General features: G+C 44.5%; 1 protein-coding gene across 2 annotated transcripts in view; it reads right to left on the reverse strand.

Moving 5' to 3' along the window:
* Positions 1–12,219: 12,219 nt before the first annotated feature.
* The window catches only part of PAPSS2 (3'-phosphoadenosine 5'-phosphosulfate synthase 2), a 67,428-nt gene continuing 57,358 nt past the window's right edge, over positions 12,220–22,289 (reverse strand). For both annotated transcript variants that reach the window (XM_066600769.1, XM_066600768.1), the window contains 3 exons: positions 18,854–19,122; positions 16,136–16,365; positions 12,220–13,882 (listed from right to left, as the gene is read on the reverse strand). In XM_066600769.1, coding sequence (XP_066456866.1) covers positions 13,741–13,882; positions 16,136–16,365; positions 18,854–19,122 — 641 coding nt within the window. In that variant the 3' untranslated portion in view covers positions 12,220–13,740. The remainder of the gene's footprint in view (positions 13,883–16,135; positions 16,366–18,853; positions 19,123–22,289) is intronic.

Consider the following 22,289-nt stretch of genomic DNA (forward strand, 5'->3'; position numbering starts at 1 on the left):
TTGTGACTGCTGTTTTTTTTGTTAATGCAGAAGTTTTCCTAATTAAAAATATCTTTTCCATAACAAGTTATTCAATGAACGTGAAGATCTACTGCCTGTCAGCCGGCTGTAGCCTCTACCGCATGATTAAACTGAAGACCACTTCTAGTTTGCACGGCCAACCACCTAGATTGGTATTTATTGTAGCTCTAGTTTTTGATCGTTCTTGCCACATGAATGATTTTGCCATAAAAGACTCTTTTTATGGAAATGCAGACAATGAAATACATATCGTAAATGTCTATCGTTGGAGGAACTAGAGATGAGTGAGCACCCAAATGCTCGGGTCCGCGTTATTAAGTCGAGCTTTTCGTAAAATTTGAAAGCTCTACTCAAGTAACGAACCCCATTGACTACAATGGGAGACTCGACCATTTTTGTATGTGGGACGCCGGGTCCCGAGCTTTTTTTTTTTTTCTCTTGGTTCGTGTTCTCTCTCTCCCTCTCCCACCTGCCAGAAAAAATGTTTTGCCATTGACGCGCGCTGCAGCGGGGAGGGGCCAAAACAGGCATCTCACAGCGGGGAGGAACCAAAAACTGGGACGGGGTCGAACTCGGCTTGATGCTCATTCGATTAACGAGCACCATCGAGGACGCTAATACTCGAACGAGCATCAAGCTCGACAAAGTATGTTCGCTCAACTCTAGAAGGAAACCTTAAAGGGCTTTCTCTAACATTCTGCAGGGTCTTGTTTTTTAAATGTTTTTTGAGGCTTGTAAAACACCATGAATTTCATTTTTTATTTATTTTTCTTTTTAACTGTTTATAGGAGAAAAACGCTGAAAAACTACGTGTATTAAGAAAAAGTAGAGATCTAGGGGGAAACAAAAAAAAAAAAAAAGCCAAGCCTAGAGTACACTACGGGCTTGGTCAGACGAGCGCAGACTCACGTGTTTTTCCGTGCAGGAAAAAATCCACATGGCTATGTCCATTGCCACCCATATGTTCTATCTTTGGTAGGTGCGTATTTTCGCTCGCACATGCGGTGTGGTTTTTTTGCCCACGGAAAAATGCGTGTATATCCACTTGACTGACTAAGCCCTACATGTGAAAAAAAAAATTAACACCATGGTGCCAAAAAAATGTAAGACGAGTACAGTTAAAAAAAAAACTGTGTGCAGTGTTTTCTATAGATCTACAGCGAACCTCTGTTTTTTGCAACCAAAAACGTAGTGTGTATGCAAACTGCAATGTGTGAAACCACACAAATGCATTGTTTCCTATTCATTACCATCAGGTTATAGATTAAAGGCCCCACCCCCGTCCACGGGCATTGCAAAGTCCCGTGGGAGCTGCCGCCCGGGAGCAGGAGCCGAACACTAATCTCTGCCGGTCAGCCTAATCTGATAGGCTGACCGTGGAGAATCAGGGCAATTCACAGCATGCTGCGAATTGCCCGCCGCGAGTGGAGAATCGCAATGATTCTCCGCTCGTGGACACGGGGCTGGCGCTTTCCATAGCAATGCTATGGAAAGCTTCGACCGACGAAATCATGCCCATGGACAGGCACACTAAGGTATATACACTACGTTTCTGGTTTCTCATCACATGCCAACAAATGTTAAAACACCTAACTTTAGTGTAAATGTAGGCGTGTGAGCAAAACCAGCCACTAGATGGCATTCTTTCTTTTCTGTAGGAAACTCTATATTCATATTCCGGCAATGCGATGACCCCAAGCATTGCATGAAAGACTTGTGCATTAGATTTATTACAAATATATTACAATTTCATGTGGCGACCGAGCTGGGACCTCTGACCAGTTTTAGTGTAAAGAAAAAAAAAACCTCCTTGTGTTCAACAAGCCCAAACGAAATGTGAATTGAAGAAATTTACAAATAAATGCAACCAAACTGCTGGCACCAAATATCAAAACACTGATGTGAATTTAACCATAGGCCGCATCCAATCCTATTATGACCATAAAACTCTAGGCGCTAACCTCAAGCTGGGCTTCATCTTTAACAGCTTGGAGTGGAGAAAACTCTAATCCCAGCCACTTAACATGTGGCATTGACCCTGGCATATAAAGGGTTAAACGAATGAGACAGTGACATGTGAAAAGGCTGGAAGAGAGAGGGGGGCTTAATCTGTTGCTCATCCAGGCTCATCTGTACACTCTTCCTCCTCTTCTAGGTCTGTCCGACATTCTAGCCTACTCCTCTAACTCCTCCTTCTGGACCATCTCACGTCACCACCGCCTGCGCCTGCTACTATGCCTCCTCTTCCATGTCCGCTCCATCCCCTGTCTCCATTGCCTTCCACAGGTCTGAGTTGTTACGTATCTGCCTCCTCCTGTAGGTTTGGTTTGTCGCACATTGCTGCCTGCTCCACCTCCTAATCATCCTTCAGATCTGGACTCTCATTTCACCACTGCCGCTTGCTGTGCCTCCATGTCTGTCTGTTCCGTTTAAAGTTGATGCTGTGGGCAACTCCTTCTCTAGATCTGATCTGTCCCATGGAGGAACTGACTCCTTCTCCTCAAGAACTGGTCTTTTCTAAGTCACAGCCACTTCATCTTTCTTCTCAAGGTCTGAACTAAGAGAAGCAGGCAGTGACATGTCAATGTCTGGCATGTGCATATTAGCGTTTTACTCCCCACTTCTACACGAGCCAACCTAAACAACCAATCACCGTGAATCGGTCAACCCAAATAACCAATCACCGTGAATCGGCCAACCCAAATAACCAATCATCGTGAATCAGCCAATCCAAATAACTAATCACCGGGAATGAGTAAATCCAAACAATCAATCAACCTTTCACTTGTCCTCCAAGTCTGGTCTGACTTTACGTCTCAGCTTCCTCTTCCTCCTGCCCCAGGTCTAGTTTCCCATTGTCGCTGCCTCCTCTTTCAAGTCTGGATTGTCCAACATTGCCACTGTTGCCTGCACCTCCTTCATGTGTGATTAGTCCCAAGTTGCAGCCCCTTAAACCTTATCCTCATGATCCAGGTCTGGTCTCTTTCATGTCACTACTGCCTTCTCCAAGTGCATTTCTGGGCTTCAGACAAAAAATATACACTAAGGCCTCATGTCCACGGCACGCGTGGATTCCGTACAGGGAATCCCGCACTGCCTACCTGCATTTCCCCGGCAGCAGCGTGTGCACGGATTCCTCCACCTCTGGGTTCACTGTACTGCACATGGTCCTCACAGCTTATCATTGGACTTGCGCAGTACAGTTTTTTACAATCTGCTTTCCCGCGGCATGTCTGCAGTGTCAGCTGTGGATTGGACGGATTCCATTAACTTCAATGGAAGCAGTCAGTACAGGATCCGCACAAAAATGAAGCATGCTGCGATTTCTATTCCGGACCAAAAGGTCCACAAATCAAATGTGCATGTTTTAATCCATTTTCGGACTCCCATGCATCTCTATGGGTGGCTTGATTTGCGGATCTCCCACAAATCAAATTTGCCCATGGACGTTGGGCCTAAATGCAGACGGAGCAGGATCTGTTTCACACTCATAAATGACCAGTAGGGGTGTGATGACTGCAAAATAGACCTGACAAGCCAAAAGCATTTCCCCTTCTAGGGTAGACAGGCTCTGCTAATTCCCGTGCCGGGATTTCTTTCCACAACAGCTGAAAAACAGCCAAGGATCGCTCAGTTTTCCTGAAAATGGTTTCTGGGCTTACACAGAGGAGAACTGTTTACGCCAGTACAGACAGACAGACAGATAGACCGACAATGACTGTACAGTCCTATTGACAACTGGCCTCTGGGCTCCTCAGCAATGGACGGTGGGCTGGTGCCCAAAATGAGAGGCAATTCTGCCAAGCATGTCCTCCATTCAACAGGGCTTCTATCTTCTCTGATTGCCTGCCATGACCCAATACGGGAAGAACAAGAGATTGAACACGTGTACTTAACATACTACTAATACAATTACCAGTAACACAAGAATCCCCAGTACATGCTGAGCTTTTAGAGGTCAGCAGGAAAGGTAACTTGGCAATTATAACAACTCCTAAAATCCTTCATTTCTCAAATAATGTTACAGGTGACAGGACAACAGATGCACCTCGGAGGATTTAATCTTGTTGAGGAATGAGCGACTTTAAGCCTAAGGTGCTGTCCATCGATCCCTAAAAGTGTTGCAGCGCTACAGTACAAAAAGGGCCAATTTTGCCACCATCCTCTTCATCCATTGTTGGTGCATTCTTCTAGCTTCTCCTGAAGCTTCACCAATTTTCTTCTCCCTGCAACAAACACAACTTTCTTAGGCTATGGCATGGGCAAGAATTTGGAATCTATCGCTGATAAGAGGAGGCAGGAACTCACTGTCTCAATGCCGAGTGACGAGCATGAAAATATTCTGGTCCATCAGCTTGATGAAAGAGTTTAACATCATGTAAGTATGCCTTCAATACATATACACAGGGCATTAAATTTAAAAAAAATCCAGTCATTCCGTCCCGAGAATTGGTGCATTTTTCACAACAATTTTTTCTATTGTCTAGGAAACAAAAAAAATATGCCTGATGGTTCAGAAAATCCACTGGTCTGTCATCAACAACTATCTAATTGTAGCACTTTATGGTCCAATAGTTGCATAGCGCTACACATTCCTGTTCATCCATTGCGAAACGCTTTCTTCCAGTAATTCATAGAGGTATACTATTTTTGCTTTCTCTTTAATTAAGACCTTCTCTGCCCATATTGTGAGCAAAAATGCGGGGTGCAATACCAATTCAAAGAGGGGGCCATTCACAGTCTTGGGGTCCATCAAGCATATAAATATTCTGGACCATCGGGCTAAGAGGAGGTGGCTGCATGGTCCTCTTTTGTCCTAATGACAACAAGCCTCCAGGCTTCTAAGCAATGGCCATTGAGCTAGAGACCAAAATAAGAGATTCTGCCAAATATGTTCTCCAGTCCATCCAACAGGGCTTCTTTCTCCTCAGATACCCTGCCAAGATCCAGTATGGAAGGAAACTGGCAACTTATTCCTGTCATACCACTAGTACAACTATCACAAGTATCCCCACTACATGTTCATCATCTAGAGTGCCAAAATTACAACTTTTAAAACTTCTCAAACATCATTACTGTTGACAAAAAAATAGATGCACCTTTGGAGGAATTAATCTCACTAAGCGATGGGCATTTTTACAAGCCCTCTGTGTACAATGAGCTCATGTCCACCGCTCCCTAAAAGTATCACCTCTCCACAGTACAACAGGGGTCTATCTCGTAATGATTCGTAGCACGTTTATCCAATATCGCCTTAGGGTGCACCATTCTTCTTCTCCCTGCAGCAAACATTTTCTTTGGCTACAACAGGAGCAAGAATGTAGAACACATCGACGATAAATAGACAAAGAAACTCACCATCTTAATGCACGACGAGCAGGAAAATGCTCTGGTCCATCAGGCTGATGAAAGAGTTTAACAGCATGCATGTAAGCCTGCAGTGCATATACAAACAGTGTAAAAAAATAATCAGATGAGATGCAGAGTGATAAAGTAAACTTTCCATAAAATCTCACCAGTTTGACCCAGGAAGAAGTGCAGAGCCTCCTTAAAAAATTTTAAATAGATAAATCGTTGGGTTCCAATGACATACACCTCGGGAATTATGTAATGGGATAGGTAGATCGTTATTTCTTAATCTGGCTCCTTTGGCCGCCATTCCATCTTTATAATTGGTGCATTTTTCACACCAACTTTTCTATCATCTAGGTAAAAAAATAGAAAAGCACCTGATGGTTTTAAAAATCTGCAAGTCCATCATGCAAGCGTCAACAGCTCCCTAAATATGCCGCTCCACGTTCATCTTGATCCATTTCGAGACCTGTTCTCCTGCTACCTCATAGAGGTGAACCATTTTTCCTCTCCCTGCAACAAACACCACATTGTGAGCAAGAATGTGGGGTGTAGCACCAATTCAAAGAGGGAGACATCCGTAGTCCCAGCATCTGCCCAGCGTGTAAATATTCTGGACCATCAGGCTAAGGAAAATTAATCTAACATCGTGTATGCAGGCCTTCAGTGCATGTTCACATGATGTTAAAAAAAATCTAGCCTCCTCCAACCCTTTCAGATGGCCAGTCCATCTCCAGAATGGCTACCTTCTATACAACAATAGCAAACAGCCTGATGGTTCAGACAATCCAACAGCCCGGAATGCAAAATAGCTACCCCATTTTCCACTGGTATTGCGTCACCCTCTGTGCCCCAGAAAAGGAGATATGACCTGTGTCTTCCATTTCTGGGCTGCAGACAAGATTCTAGTGAAACGTCGTTGAGACAATAAGTGTAGACACAACAGGGTATGTACTACATAAGTCAATGACAAGTCTGCCCGTACCATGGACAGCAGGGGTGCGATGATCACAAAATAGCTGAAGTGACTGGAAAAAAAAGTTCCCCCTTTTATGGTAGTAAGGATCCACAGCTTCTGGCTCTGCATCCTCCATCCTCCACTAAAGACACCCTGGGATCTATCTGCTTCCGTAAAAGGCCTTTCTGGCCCTACACAGTACAGTGGGCACCCATGCAATATACTGAACATGGCGTGTGATTCCTGTCGTTTACGATAGACAATAGGAGATGTTATATATTTGTCCACCTTTAAAGGGGTTTTCCAGGGTGAATACTATTGATGAGCTATCCTGAGGATAGGTCATCAATAGTTGATCGGCTAGGGTCCGTCACTTGGGAACCCGACTGATCAGCTGATTGTGCGCCCGCTAACAGTGCCACAATTACACAGAGGTCAGAGTAGAAGCATTAGAAGTCTCTGCTCTGACCTCTGTGAAGTGGCCGGCGCCTGTAACTGCAGGTATGGCCACAATTTAAATCAACGCAGAGTATAGAACACATTGATTTCAGTGGGTTCATTCACATGTGTGTGTTTTGAGTGTGGTTTTCAGTTGTGCAAAAAACACACAACCTGCTCTCTCTTCCTGTGTACTGGCGCAGAGGAAGAGCACATTTTGAACTCATAACACTAATTAGAAGCATCATTGCATGGTTTTTGCACACATATGCGCACGATTCGCATGCGCAAAAAGTACATTAAAACGTATTTGCGAACTGCCCGTTGCGCAAATACGCGCATAAATACACATAAGCTCACATGAATGTGGCCTAATTCAGTTTAGTGCCATTTCTTTCTGGAAACTGCCGGGTGACGTGGTGGAAGCCTAAACTGGGTCAGCTGTCGGTTTAGGTGGGCTCTTGGCCGACAGACTCTCAGTGAGCCCCTTTGCTTCATGTCACACGTATCAGTACATACATATATATACACTTTACTGTGTTTACACAATAACTCCACATTTCAGGGAAAGAAAATAGTTTTTTTTTGTGAATGCAAAACTAGAAGCCATATTTTTTCTATCAGGGAAGCTGTTAGAGGGATGTCATGTAGTAAAGCCCGTTCTATTGTAACTTATACCCAAGTACAGTAACAGAACCAAGCTTACTACTTGTTACAGTAAGAGAACCAGTCTTACTGCACAGATATGATAACAGAAGCAAGCTAACAGCAGAAATACTGTATCTATGCAGTAAGCTTGGCTCTTTTACCGTAACAGAATCAAGGTTACTACAAGGTGCGATAATACAATGTAGTTTAGATTACAGATACAGTAAGAGGAGAAACCATTGTATACATTGTAGCATAATGGAAATGAACAACAGAAATAGGAAACTGTAAGGCCATATTCCTGCTCCATTTTAGGGTCCGTTCAGTTTCCACTCAGCCGCCTGGCTTTTAGACAAAAGAAAAAAGCCTCAGCTGCTACAGAACCCCATAATACCGACCACTGCTGCAGCAAGACCTCATAATACAGGACTGAGCTGAAGCAGGGCCCCATAAAGCAGACCTCAGCTGCAGCAGGACCCCATAATACAGATCGCAGTTGAAGCAGGACCCCATAATACAGACCTCAGCTGCAGCAGGACCCCATAATACAGACCTCAGCTGCAGCAGGACCCCATAATACAGACCTCAGCTGCAGCAGGACCGCATAATGCGGGACTGAGCTGCAGCAGGACCGCATAATGCGGGACTGAGCTGCCGCAGGGCCCCATAATGCGGGACTGAGCTGCCGCAGGGCCCCATAATGCGGGACTGAGCTGCCGCAGGGCCCCATAATGCGGGACTGAGCTGCCGCAGGGCCCCATAATGCGGGACTGAGCTGCCGCAGGGCCCCATAATGCGGGACTGAGCTGCCGCAGGGCCCCATAATGCGGGACTGAGCTGCCGCAGGGCCCCATAATGCGGGACTGAGCTGCCGCAGGGCCCCATAATGCGGGACTGAGCTGCCGCAGGGCCCCATAATGCGGGACTGAGCTGCCGCAGGGCCCCATAATGCGGGACTGAGCTGCCGCAGGGCCCCATAATGCGGGACTGAGCTGCCGCAGGGCCCCATAATGCGGGACTGAGCTGCCGCAGGGCCCCATAATGCGGGACTGAGCTGCCGCAGGGCCCCATAATGCGGGACTGAGCTGCCGCAGGGCCCCATAATGCGGGACTGAGCTGCCGCAGGGCCCCATAATGCGGGACTGAGCTGCCGCAGGGCCCCATAATGCGGGACTGAGCTGCCGCAGGGCCCCATAATGCGGGACTGAGCTGCCGCAGGGCCCCATAATGCGGGACTGAGCTGCCGCAGGGCCCCATAATGCGGGACTGAGCTGCCGCAGGGCCCCATAATGCGGGACTGAGCTGCCGCAGGGCCCCATAATGCGGGACTGAGCTCCCGCAGGGCCCCATAATGCGGGACTGAGCTCCCGCAGGGCCCCATAATGCGGGACTGAGCTGCCGCAGGGCCCCATAATGCGGGACTGAGCTGCCGCAGGGCCCCATAATGCGGGACTGAGCTGCCGCAGGGCCCCATAATGCGGGACTGAGCTGCCGCAGGGCCCCATAATGCGGGACTGAGCTGCCGCAGGGCCCCATAATGCAGGACTGAGCTGCCGCAGGGCCCCATAATGCAGGACTGAGGTGAAGCAAGACCCCATAATACCGACTACAGCTGCAGCAGGGCCCCATAACGCAGGACTGAGCTGCAGCAGGGCCCCATAACGCAGGACTGAGCTGCAACAGGGCCCCATAACGCAGACGTCAGCTGCAGCAGGACCCCATAACGCAGACGTCAGCTGCAGCAGGACCCCATAACGCAGACGTCAGCTGCAGCAGGACCCCATAACGCAGACGTCAGCTGCAGCAGGACCCCATAACGCAGACGTCAGCTGCAGCAGGACCCCATAACACAGACCTTAGCTGCAGCAGGACCCCATAACACGGGTTGCTAACCGTCCTGAAATTCCCGGACAGTCTGTAAATGACACTTTTTACCTGTTCCCACGATAAAATTAAAAAAAAAAAATAGATCTAGAGTTTTTTGAGGCTGTTAGTACTTGACGCTATGAAAAGATGTCGCGAACAGTATGTGAAGGTGATTAGGGAGAAGTATGTGGCGTCCAGACCTTGTCATAGTGTCCGTGAGAGAGCTGCCAAATCGCAAAAACATTGCTGGGGCTCTCTTTTTAGCTGTAAGCTCCTCCTCCCGCGGTTCCGCAGCCGTACACACACAGTTTCTGTTGAGACTTCATGGCGATTCCACAAATAGCCAGCACAGCTTGTGGTCCGGCCCTATTGCCCTTCTATTAAGGGGAGGAGCTTCTGCTTTGCTGATATGTTTGTGGAACAGTCGACCCCTGCACGATCTGTAGTGTAATGTCAGTGTATGGCAGCAGTAGTAGGAGTCTGCCTGCCATCAGATGGGCAGCGTAAGAGGCTTAATCTGAATTCTGTATGCGAACAGATTTGCCACCAGAACTACATGTTTGGTTTCTAGAGCCGTTGTATGATGCAATATATTAACCGCTGTACGGCTCAATTTATGTCTGACTACATCTATATGAATAGTAAGACGATTAATACAGAAAGTGTTGTCCCTTTAATAACGAGCCCAGGTACCAGATACAGAACACGTGCAATACAAAATGTGACATTTTAAGGAAGAAAATACGATATTAGACATTTGTTTGCTCTGGCGTCTCAGCTAGTTGAGCGGCGGCTTGTCGTGAGTTAGTTTGCTCCGGAGCTGCAGCTACTCAAGGGGCTGCTACTTTACATGCGGCTGTTGTCCATCCGCCCAAAACAGGTCCGTCACTGGCTTTACATCTTAGATCTAAAAACACAAAATCTGTTTGCGTCATATACAAATCCCCAGTTCTGGTCCAATTTGAGTAAAATTTGGCCAATAGCAACCAATGATCGCTCAGCTTTCATCTGTTTTTCTGCTGAGATAAAAATGAAAGCTGTGCTGTCATTGGCTGCTATAGGCAACAGCTTTTAATCCTCTTAGTGCTGAGGTAAGATGAAAGCTGCACTGTGATTGGATGCTATATATTATACTGCTGAGGTAAACAAAAAAAAAAAAATTGTTCTGTGATTGGTTGCTATGGGCAAGAGATTTTAAACCTTAGTGCTGAGGTTAAATGAAAGCTGCTCTGTGATTGGGTGCTATGGCACCAAAAGCTTTTTTTTTCTTTTTTTTTTTTTTTAAATTTGTTGATTTCCTGTTTGACTATTTTGATAAATGAGGGCCGGTGTTCATAAATTTGCTCCATGCATTCCTGTCTGGGACAGAACATTTTTGCAGACTGTTATCCACATGGACATCAAAGGTGGAATTAGGAAGGCCAAAATGATTGGTGGCTCCACCAGGGTTAGACGGGGGCTAAAAAGGAGTCCTGAAACACAAATTTTCAACGCTCCGTATGACTAGTCGGAATTACTTGTTGGAAATAACCAGGAATAAATAGAATGCGTAGAATCCATTGGTGAAAGCAAATTTTGGGGTTGCTGCATTAAAATTCAAGCAAAGTCTCCCCCCCCCCAAAAAAAAATGGACATAAGATTACCATGACAACAAAATTTCTGCATTTTTTTTTAACCTATAAGCTTCTCCGGGTCGAGATTATACGATGTGCAAAATTTCATGTCAAATCGGTTGTACAGTTTGTATGTGATGCTCAAACAAACAGACATTGACAAACATATAGAAGATTTAGGAGAAATTGTAGAAAGAAAAAAAAAAGTCCAGAGTAGGCGTTTCGGTCAGCAGTTGACCTGATTCACCTCAGGTAAACAAGGTCAACTGCTGACCGAAACGCATACTTGGATTTATGTATCGACACTGAGCCGACAAAGGCTTTAATCTTCATACACAAGCAGCAACTTTGTCTTCTGAACACACCTGTTACGGATCACCGCAGTGGACTGTGCGGTCAGGCTGCCTCTGGACAAGGAGATTTAACCGGGATTGAAGCAGGTGCCCAGGGAGTGTGGTGGTGAGCATTTTTCTCTTTTCTATACGTTCATGCATTAGATTCCTAGTGTTCCAGTGTCAGCATTTCTGTATTCTGTTTGCATCCCACTTTTTACCCTCTGCCTAAGTTTCCAGCTATACCAAACTTGCCTGCCCTAAACTCAGCATGTTTACTGACTCTGGGTCCTTTCAAATGGGAAAGTGCCCAACAGTTGCCCCACCAATTATTACACAGGAACAGCAGTAACACATTGAATGGCAGTGGTGCGTGCCAGAGATCACTTCTGACTGCCTACTTCTGTTCTTCTATGAGCAACTGCCTGTTTACTCTGATCTGCCTGTTTACATGGGCCAGTTATTATTGATCGTTTTATGCAAGCATATAAAACAAACAATGAATGATAAGTAACCAAATTGTGTGCCGTTCAATTGTGGGCCAGATTTACACTGAACTATAATAGTATCGTTGAATCATGCAAACCTGAATAATCGTTCCGTATACAAGGGCCCCAAGTCTTGCTGACTGTCGCCTAACCCAACCCCTGTCTGTTTGCCATATTGTAGAAACTGTGCCTGATCCCTCAATATCATGCTCCAACTACCTTTTTGATCTGCCTGGGTCAGCTATCACTGTACTGAGACCATTTCTGAGGTTACGTCCAAAAGTTATTCTGTAGCAAAGGGCAGATCTGTCTGTCTATAAAAGGGGTTGCAGAGTGAAGCCCGGGGACCTTTCGGAGCTACCTTTAGGAGTAGCTTTAAGTCGGATCAGTTAGTGACAGTGGATCGACGCCGGCTGCCTAACACCTTAATTCATGACAAAAATATATGTTCACTAAAGGCATCCTATGACCAAGTAAAATAGTTAAGAAAATCACAAGACGAGTGAAGGTAAATATATAAAAATGTATTTGCTATGCAACATATGAGAAAGTATTGACAGTGAGAAACATTGGTAAACACCATATCTAAAAAGGCACATCCTGTATATGACCTAATAAATAGGCTCCATTAATCAGTCCAGATCACAACATAATTAAAATATCATACAAAGCAAGCAGACAGAATTGTGACAACAGCTCCATTAGAATTCCTGCAAATGAGTGCTTAAAAAGGGGTTGTTCTACCTCCAACTGTTTTGCTGTAGGCAGCAAACAGCGCCATACATTGTGTAGTGGCCAGGGCTGTTCTTGCAGGCTGAGTCCCCTTCACTTTAATAGGACTTGAATAGCCTGCAGTACCAACCCAAGCCACTGTACAATGTATGGAGCTGTCCGCTTCCTGGTGTAAAAACAAATAAAGGTAGAACAACCCCTTTAAACTGATCCCTGTATGGGATCTGGAAATGGTTAGGGCGACTACAGATCAGGTCCTATAATCCAGCATAGTGAGATGAAGCAGTCGGTTACTGCAGCACAACATCTCCCGTGGCACTTAGATAATCATTTGTAGCACACAATCACATGATAAAACATTTGGCCCTTTAATACAAAAATCACATAAAACATTTGGCCCTTTATTACAATGTGTACACATGATCGTATCGACTGAAAATAGGTAGATACTATTTTAGAAAAATTTATAAAAATACGGATTTTCTTTTTTAATAGTAGTTAAAAATCTTGGCAAGTTGATTTCATACAAAGGACACATATTTCACAATTATGTACAAATAGTAAACATTTGAGGACAATCATAGACTTCAGGTTACACTTTCATTTTCTGTGGCGTATCCCAATGTTGCCTACTGGAGTAATATCTTTGCATAAAAGCTGCATAAATAAGTAGTGCCCTGATATTAACCCTACTTATTTGCCTTCAGGTTCTCTAAGCTGCATCATACTTTTTTCCTTCCAGGTATTTGTGAACTGTCTAGTAGAGGTGCTCTTCATAGTACAAGTTTAATTTGCAATATTCTTATCTTGCATCATCTAGCCTCTAGGGGGTGCATGTGGGCCATTATGTGAGGAATCTACATCAGTGTAGAAGTGCCTTCCAGTGTGCTAATAATCCATATAGGCACAAACATTTAAAAGGTGAGAGTAATGAGAAGAGTGGGAGGAGGTAGAGGGGGCATTTGGTGTTTCTAGGTGGCTGTGTATGGTTGCAAGTTGATATCAGAAGTAACAGTACGAGCAGCAGCTCTGAAGCACAACCAGATTCGGCATGTGGGACAAGGGACAGAGATCTTGACCTATGGGAAAGGCAACTATTGATATTGATATTTATATAAGTGCAACATTTTTGCTTAGCTGACAAGTGATTAATTATAAAAAATAAAAAAAGTCATTAAAATTGGATTAAAAGCTTTCAAATAGTTTAGATTTAACATGTAAATATTTACTTTGATTCATTTTAAAATTTTTGAAAAACTTGAATATAACGTTTCCTCTGCATGTGCTTCAAATCAGCAGTTCTTCTCCAGGGAGCAATAATAATCTGTTAAGACTTTCCAAGCCTTGGGGGCCATGAATCCATCTGGTGGGTTTTCTCCTTCACGTGCCAGTTTTCTCATGCGAGTTCCAGAGATGAAGTCAAATTCACTGTGTCTAAAATGAAAGAAAGAAACCATCCATGAAGCACGGCTACCATTACAAGCAAGGCCATCTAGAGTATTTAATGGGGTGTTGCACCATCTATCATGCAATTCTTTTTTCATCCCCCTGTATCACCAAGAACATGTGTTGCTTATCCACAGGATAAGTGAGAAGTGTTTGATTGCCGGAGATGCAAATCACTAGGACTGGTGCACCGATAGACAACAGGAGTTGATAATATTAAAACTATAAAATCACAAGTTCATGCGATAAATCAGAGGCTCCATAGGGAAACATGGGAGAGAAGAAAAAAAAAAAAAAAGCAGAAAAAAAGGGCAGGCAGTGATATACAAAATCTTTCAACTTCCCATGACAGGGAACCTCGCTCATGGGAATGAAGTCATTGAAAATTATGGGTTTCATAATTCTGCTTTCTCACATCGCTCAAAAGTCTTGTGATTTTCTCGCCCATGTGCGAGTTACACAATAACCATCATTTGTGTAACACACATCCATAAGGACTAACACTCTGCAATTATGCAATCATTTTCTGCCACTATTGCATTTACTCCCAGTAAACCTCAATTACATAATGCGAAGTTTACTAGGAAATATGCTACGTGTATGAGAATTCAGACTGAGTAATATTTATTAAGAACTGAACTCTTATCAATAGCAGCACTTCTAACACTTCATCTCTAGGACTACACTCCCACTGAGCCAACATTCACCCAACTACTTCTCTAATCCTCCTCACATGTGCAGCGCCTCTCCATTCTGCTTGGGTGCACATTTGTGATCCCTGGAAGTCCCAGAGGATGACGTCAGTAATAAAACATTAACTATCCCGTGCTAGATATTTTTGGTGAGATAACCCCTTAAAAAAAAAAAAAAAAAAAAAAAGGAATCCGTCAGCTCGAACACGCTCTCCACACTGCAGGAGTCATGTTATAGAGCAGGAGGAGCCGAGCAGATTGTTATACTTAATCTTTTCCCCATAAACCTATATAGCTTTCATTTTATTGATTTATATCTCTGCACTTTGAGCTGAAGAGTCCAGTGGGCGGTTCTATCAGTCAAACACATCTGTCCCAATCACTGATAGGACCGCCTACTGGACTCTTAGAGCTGAACGTTTGCACATTCTGAGCTTATCTAGAGAAGAAAAAAAAAAAGGATTTTTATCTGTCGCCATCTTCTGACAGTCATAATTTTTTTTATTTTACCATCGACATAGCAGTATGATAGCTTGTTTTTTGTGAGACGTCCTGTAATTTACATTGATACCATTTTGGAGTACATACAACATTTTGGTTGTTTTTTTATTACATTTTTTCTTAAAGATGGGGATGACCGAAAAAGCATAATTCTGATGTATTTTTTTCAGGCCATATTTACTGTGTGGGATAAACAATGTTAGATCTGACTTGGCATCGCTGCGTCTTTAAAAAACAAAAAACAAACAAAAAACTTTTAATGTCTTATTTTTCTAATTCATTTAATATTTTAAACGAACATTTACATTGTGTGGTTTTTTAGCCTCTATAGGGGACTTCAACTTGCGATCATTTAATTGCTCATAAAAGTTAGTGGACAACCATAGTATAACACCACGTTCTGAACGGCAACCAAATGGCGCCTCATGATCTCATCACTGAGGGGTGGGGTGGGGGTGGGGTGGGTATCAGTACTGACATTGGCATTTAAAGGATTAACAGCCGTGATCAACGTTTACTGCTTTCGCAGGTAGAGGTCAGCTGTCAAAAACAGTTGACACCGGCATTGCATGGGGCGGCATCAACTCCCCACTCCATGGAAACACCAAACCCCCATGACATAACAGTACGTCTTGTGGCATTAAGGGGTTAAAGGTATGATCACACATTGCAGAATAAATCCTCACAAAAACAGCTTCTGGATTTCGGTGCGGCTCGCAATGAATGAAATCTGCTAGGAAAATCCATCAATTTTTAGAGTCCATTTTCATCTATGGACTTTTTCCCCATCGCAAGTGAATGGAGATTAAAGCCCCATTCACTTACATTGTACTGCACATCCTGCAGTGGTGAACTCACCCTTAAGAGGCAAGCTGTTTCAGTCTTTCATTGCTAGATTGTAGACCTCAGGCACCCAACAGCTTGTTCACTAATCCCCAATATTGCTGCATGTCAATATAGTTAAACTCTTGGGATTCAAGGGTACAATTCTATCTCTTGAAGGCCACGTGTGGCTCCTGGACTGTTGGTTGGGAATGAGATCTCCTACCTTTCCCTGTCATAGAACGCCATGGATTTGGATTTTGTGTTGTAAGCAGCCACTCTGAATGGGATGATCTCCACAGAAGTGAGTCCTGGTGCCATGCTCAGCACCTTTCCACCATGTGTTGGCTCGTACAGATCCTCTTTGGTCTCAGGATGTGGCATGCCCGCAGGGTCCCTCCCTACGATATAGAAGTTGGCTCCAGCGATCATTCGTGATCTGCAGTGCCACTGAACCTGTGAAAAAAAGATAAGATATTAGATATGTTCTTAGGATCCACTTTACACATACAAGTAGGAGGATTACTGCTTCTATTGACTTAGGAATAAAGAACTATAGAGAGTTCGCATTGAAAGTTTTCGCAGAGACACTATTGAAGTAAATGCTATAGGTAAATATAATGCTTCACTGGATGAGAGATTAGAACGCCGACCGCTAGATTACCCGATACCACCATACACATACATGCTCTAGGCTCAGCTGAATCTGCTTGGATATCTCCCATCTCTATATAGGGAACACAACTGCCCGATTCTCATCTTCAGATATCTGGACCTGTCGAAAGCGCTGGGTTCGGCCAACGTACATCTAAGGTGAATGGCCACCTTAAAAGGGTAGTGCAGTTTTAACGACTGATAGCCTATCGTTAGGATAGGCTATCAACAGTAGATCAGCAGCGGATTTGCTGCCCAATATCCTTGCTTATTAGCTGTTTACTGAGCCGATTTCTTCAGGAAGCAAACAAGTGCACTGGCCAAGCAGACAGCTCTGTTTCTACCACAATGGCGAGGGTTGGGATTACAGGCAAAGTTCCTAATGAAGTGAATGGGAACTTTACATGTAACAAACCTGACCACTGCATGGAAAGTGGAGCTGTCCGTTTCCTGCAGAAATCAGCTCCATGCACAAGCACATCCGTCTGGTGAACAGCTGTTCACTGCAGGTCCTGAATGGCAGATCCTTAGGATAGGTTATCAATAGTTTAGAACTGGACAACCCTTTTCAGTTTGGGGGCATCAGAGGTTCATCCTTGTACTATTACACAATGTTACTTACCATGCTCCTTTATTCTAGATTATCTAGCATAGATTTTCTGCTATCTTAAAAGACCTCAAAACTGGAAATACTCCAAAAAAAGCTCTGCCCTGACCGTATTCATTTAGCACTTAACAAATGTGTAGCTTGATATATTGTGGAATGTTCACTATTTGAGGTCAGCTCCTTAAGTTTCTTGTACGCCCTTGAATAGCACTTTTCTAAGGCCGCCTGCAGACGGCCGGGTCGGATCCGGCTGCGAGAATTCTCACAGCGGGACCCGACCCAAGCGTCTGCAGAGAGCAGCGCGGGCACTCACCTCTCCCGCGGCCCCGGCTCTTTCATGTGCCGGCTGCCGGGCAGCCGACGCAGAGTGGGGCTGGCGGCCGGTGAGTGATGTTTCTGTGCGGGGCTCGCAGAGGTAGAGCAAGCTGCGATCTGTTTGCTGGCCAAGATTTCGCGCGGCTGTCTGCCTAGGATTGCGTTTGTTAACGCAATCCTATGGCAGCTTCCAGGGGCGGAAATTCCACAGGAAATCCCGCCGTGGAATTTCCGCTTGTGTGCAGGCACCCTTAATAGGTTAAAAATTCTGTGCGGATCACTTTCTGAATATATCGTTATAGTGACAGGAGTTCTGTTTTTCTACATACTGTTATATATTAACTTTAATAAGAGTGTACAGTAAGCTCCCATGTTATTTTTTTAAAGGAGTTTTCCAGCTCAAAAAAAAAAAAAAGTGTGACTCATCCTCCGTATAGGTCATCAATAGCTGATTAGTGGGGGTTCCCCAACTGTGGACCTTCTGATCAGCTGTTTGCTGGGCCACTGTTAAGTGTCAAGCAGGAAGCAGCCGGCTCTGTACATTGTGCAGTGGCCGAACAGGTTATTGCAGGCACAAGTCCCATTGAAGCGAGTGGGAGCTGTGCCTGCAATATCATGCAGAGCCACTGCAAACTATATGGCACCATCTACTTCCCACTGCATACAAAATTACAGTGGCCCTGTGAAAAGCTGATTGGTGGGTGTCCATAGCGGCTATTGATGATCAAACTAAAGTAAATTAATGATAAAAGTATTTTGGACCTAGAAAATGCTAAAATAAAATGCTACAATTTGCAGATTGTAATATCTGGTCTAAAAGTTTGAGAAAGTCAAAAGTTCAAGACGTGTTTTACTTTTCTATCCTCTCACTTCTTCAACACCACAACAGCTGCCAGACGCCTTGTATCCCCTATCTGACAAATAGTTAAGATAAAAAGTGTTGCGCAAGAAGATTGTATTTGTCTGCCAGGTCTCCAGAATAAAACCAGCTGCAGTTGTCAGTGCTGTACTTCATTTCCTAACCAAACACCCCTATCTGAATGAAGGCTTTGCCCTGCCAACTCTGCGGTAGGCTTTTCTGCAATAGTTTGAACTATTAGGGTCCTTGTACAATAAAGTGAATCTATAAGATTTCACAAAGATCGCTTGAAGGCGTTGTAAGGGTTAGTCCTGCAGCTGGAAGCACTTTCAATCAGCTGTTATCTCTAGGGCCCATTGAGCATTACATGGAGGCCAATAAAATCAGAAAGTCTTGCGTAATATTAGGATACTAGACGATTTCTACAGACAAAGCCATTTTTCTAGTAACTCGTTGCACATTATATTATCTCTGTATATCCTAATGGGAATGGGGTGTCCAAAGCTCACCTCTGTGGGTCCTGCATACAACATTGGTGAAGGAAAGATAGCAACAATGGTGGTTTTCGGGTCCAAGACACCTTCTTCAAGTACAGCTGCATGTTGCTTCATGCGCCAATCCAAAGGCACATCATCATCTTTGGTCCACCCTCCGAGTGGGTGTAAGAGAAGTACTGGGCACTTATATCCCCTGGCCAGCAGGTGGCGCCTAGTATCCTGCATGAGCAGAGCATGTCCATTATGGACAGGATTGCGGAGTTGGAAAGCAAAAATCGCATCTGGGAAAGGAGAAACAAAAGAGAATTAAAGTAATTCTACAATGTTGAGCGTGATCATGATCAGTCTCTCTTCATACTGCCAGTGCATGCCCTGAACATGAAAGTCTTATGAGGACACACTCCTCCGGAAAGCTTTGTAGGCAACAGATTGCTTTATCATACGGCACACAGTACAGCAATCACGTCACTCCAGTAAGGTTTCTTGAGGACAGATTGCACATTAGTAGGTACAACATCGCTTTCCTCCAATTTACTGAGTTATGTAAACAGAGAAACAGATCATTTAATGATTTCTGCTATTTACAAGGATCAGGAATAGCAAGGTTGAATAGTTCGTTAATGGGCAATAAAAGATACAAAAGTTCACCGTAGTCTCCAGGGGAATATGTGGTCATCATTAAAGCAGCTCTATACTATTAACAGACTGGGATAAATTATCTGCACCTACCTTAGTATATAAACCGTGCTAAAACTTGGCCATTGAGCGCAGCTCTGGAGCACCACTGCTGAGAAGGCATTATATATGTGCCCCATCTGTATTTACAGCTGAATGAACAGATCTGCTTATATAGCAATCAATGTAAAGCAAGCACAGACATTCCTATGTAAAGAACCAGTCATGGTTTGCTGGTGTCCTACTCAATCCCATAAATGTCATGCGTATGATGGGCAGCACGTACTCGTAACATGGGCAGTAGTAGGGGCTGCCATCACTTTAAACCACTGGAACCTCTATATGTTTGGGTGGGTGAAGTTGCATTATATGGTGTTCTATTAGCAAAGAACAGACTAATGTGGTTTCACACTTTTGACTTAAAAAAAAAACAAAAAAAACACTACAGAGTCATAAGTGGATATAGCAGGAAGGAGAAGATCTTCCATTTACGGTATTACTTAAATCTTCTGAATTTACTTCTACCTTTCAGGAATAAAAAAAAAACACTGCATGCTGAACTGAAGCGTTTTTCCCTAAAACACTAAGGTCAGCAAGGGTATCATTTCTCCTTAGGGGGAGCACCTAGAAGGTTTGAGGAGACTGCTAAGGCCATCCATGCTGTTCTAGGAAATATGAAAGTGTGAAGATGGAACAATGCCAATACAGCGCCACCTATTGAAAGGTTTGTTAAAAGGTCTGGCATGAACTTGCAGGAATGCTGCCGTCCAATAGCTTTGTTCCATCTTCCCATTTCCAAAAACACTATTCATTAAATCATTTTAAAGGGTGCTTTCACACAGACGGAATTAGCCCACAAGATGGCCCGTAACAAGTTGTAAATTCTACAACAAGACTTACAGGACTATTGATTTAACCCTTTCCAATCCACTGTCTGACGTCTAAAGACATTATGATTTAAGGCTGTACAGCTCTGATGTTGGAAGACGTCCATCAGGGTTCTCTTACTGTATATTGCCAACCTCTCAGCTGTCAGAGCCCATCGAATGTGTCACCTTATGCAGTACTGATTTTAGCCAGCATATAGCACCATTGTACAACAGCAGAAAAAGAGTGAGCCCCCTAGGAAAACCAGAATACAAATTGGATTGGAAAGTGTTAAAATTACTTAAAATCTGCCTGCAATTCCACATTAAAATCTGCAGTTAGACCTGTGAATTTTGATGCAGAATTCCGCAGCAGCCTAAGCTGAGTCTTTTTGTGACCTTGCCAAAATAATTCTGACCGTGTGAAAGCACCCTAAAAGGGGTAGCCTACAAATTTAGCGTTGGTACCACTAGAATCTGCAATTGATATATGCTTTGTCAAAACAAATCCCACCCCTAGCAAAAGTTGTTGTTTTGCTGCAGAAGTCGGCATGCAGTTACATCTCAGGCAGATCCAGCAGAATTCTCGCGAAACCCCAAGAATTCCACTGGAAGTGTGCAGCTTCAAAACCCGCAGCATTTAGCTGCGGGCTTTGAAGCGGTTTCGCTGTCGGCATTCTGCTGCGGCTTTTTCTCCCCATAAAGAGGATAAAGGCCGCTGAGGAATTGAAAAAAAGAATTGACATGCTGCATCTTTGTTTTCCGTGCCGCATGTCCGTTTCCGCACGGCTTGGCCGCAGCATGTGGACGAAGTTTTTGCAAAATCTCGTCCACTTTGCTGGCTAATCCCGGGATTAGGAGCAGTGGGCGGAATTGCCGTATGGAAATTCTGCCCCGTGTGAACCCAGCCTTAAAGTGGTTCCCCCCTTGGCCTATAAAAGGCTCACGCAGGCTCCTTGTGTGTAGTGATCTCTTCTGCTTGTGTTGAGCTTGTTGACCACTAGACGCCTCTACGACGCAGAGAAGAGATTTCTCCCAGTTAACAGAGTTTGAGAGGGGCGCATTATTATAATGCGAGAAGCTGGATGGTCGTATTGACAAGTTGCCCGCTACATGGGCCGTTCTGACCAGATATTTAAAGAGGTGTTTTGACCAGTGGATGCATTAAGGCATAAACACAAGGTGACCAGCTCAGGACACCATTAACAGACCACCAGTAGAGGTGATCGTCTGACAAGCATGAGCAGCACCAACTGTTTTCATTGTTAGCCATCCAGAGACAGGTGGCACAATCATTGCAGGTCCTTGTGTCTGTTCCAGGTGCTTGGCTGAAAGACATTTGGTCTCACGGCACCCATTTCTTTGACACTCACTCATCACTGCCTCCGTTTGCAGTGGTGTCATGAATGACAAAACTGGACTGCTATGGAGGGGAACCAGATTGTCTTCAGTGCCCTAACTAACACAGCCGTCTTCAGCAATCAATATAGGTTTAGTGCCTGGAGGCCTAGGGTTGAGCGTCTCAATCCCATCTTTACTGTGGAGCAGCACACTGCCCCCACTGCTGGTGTGATTGTCGTATGTGATGGCCCCCCAGACCGTCGGCCAGCCCTAGTAGTAGTACGAGGGACAATGACCGCTCAGCGATATGGTCAGCACATCCTGTAGCCACATGTGTTCCGCACATGGCAGCTTCCAAGAGGCATCCAGCAGGTTAATTCTTGGCCGCACACAGAAGGGGTGGGAGTGGGGGGGGGGGGGGCGCGGCACAGGAATGTTTCTACAATATTGCTACACTACCGTGGCCAGTCCAATCGTCAGATTCGTTGCCCACTGAACATGGGAGATGCCAGCTTCGACAGCCTACAAGGCTGCATGATCTAGAAGCTCAGTTACAGCAGCGGTGA

This window comes from Eleutherodactylus coqui, chromosome 4 (assembly GCF_035609145.1).
Source record: "Eleutherodactylus coqui strain aEleCoq1 chromosome 4, aEleCoq1.hap1, whole genome shotgun sequence".
NCBI lineage: Eukaryota > Metazoa > Chordata > Amphibia > Anura > Eleutherodactylidae > Eleutherodactylus > Eleutherodactylus coqui.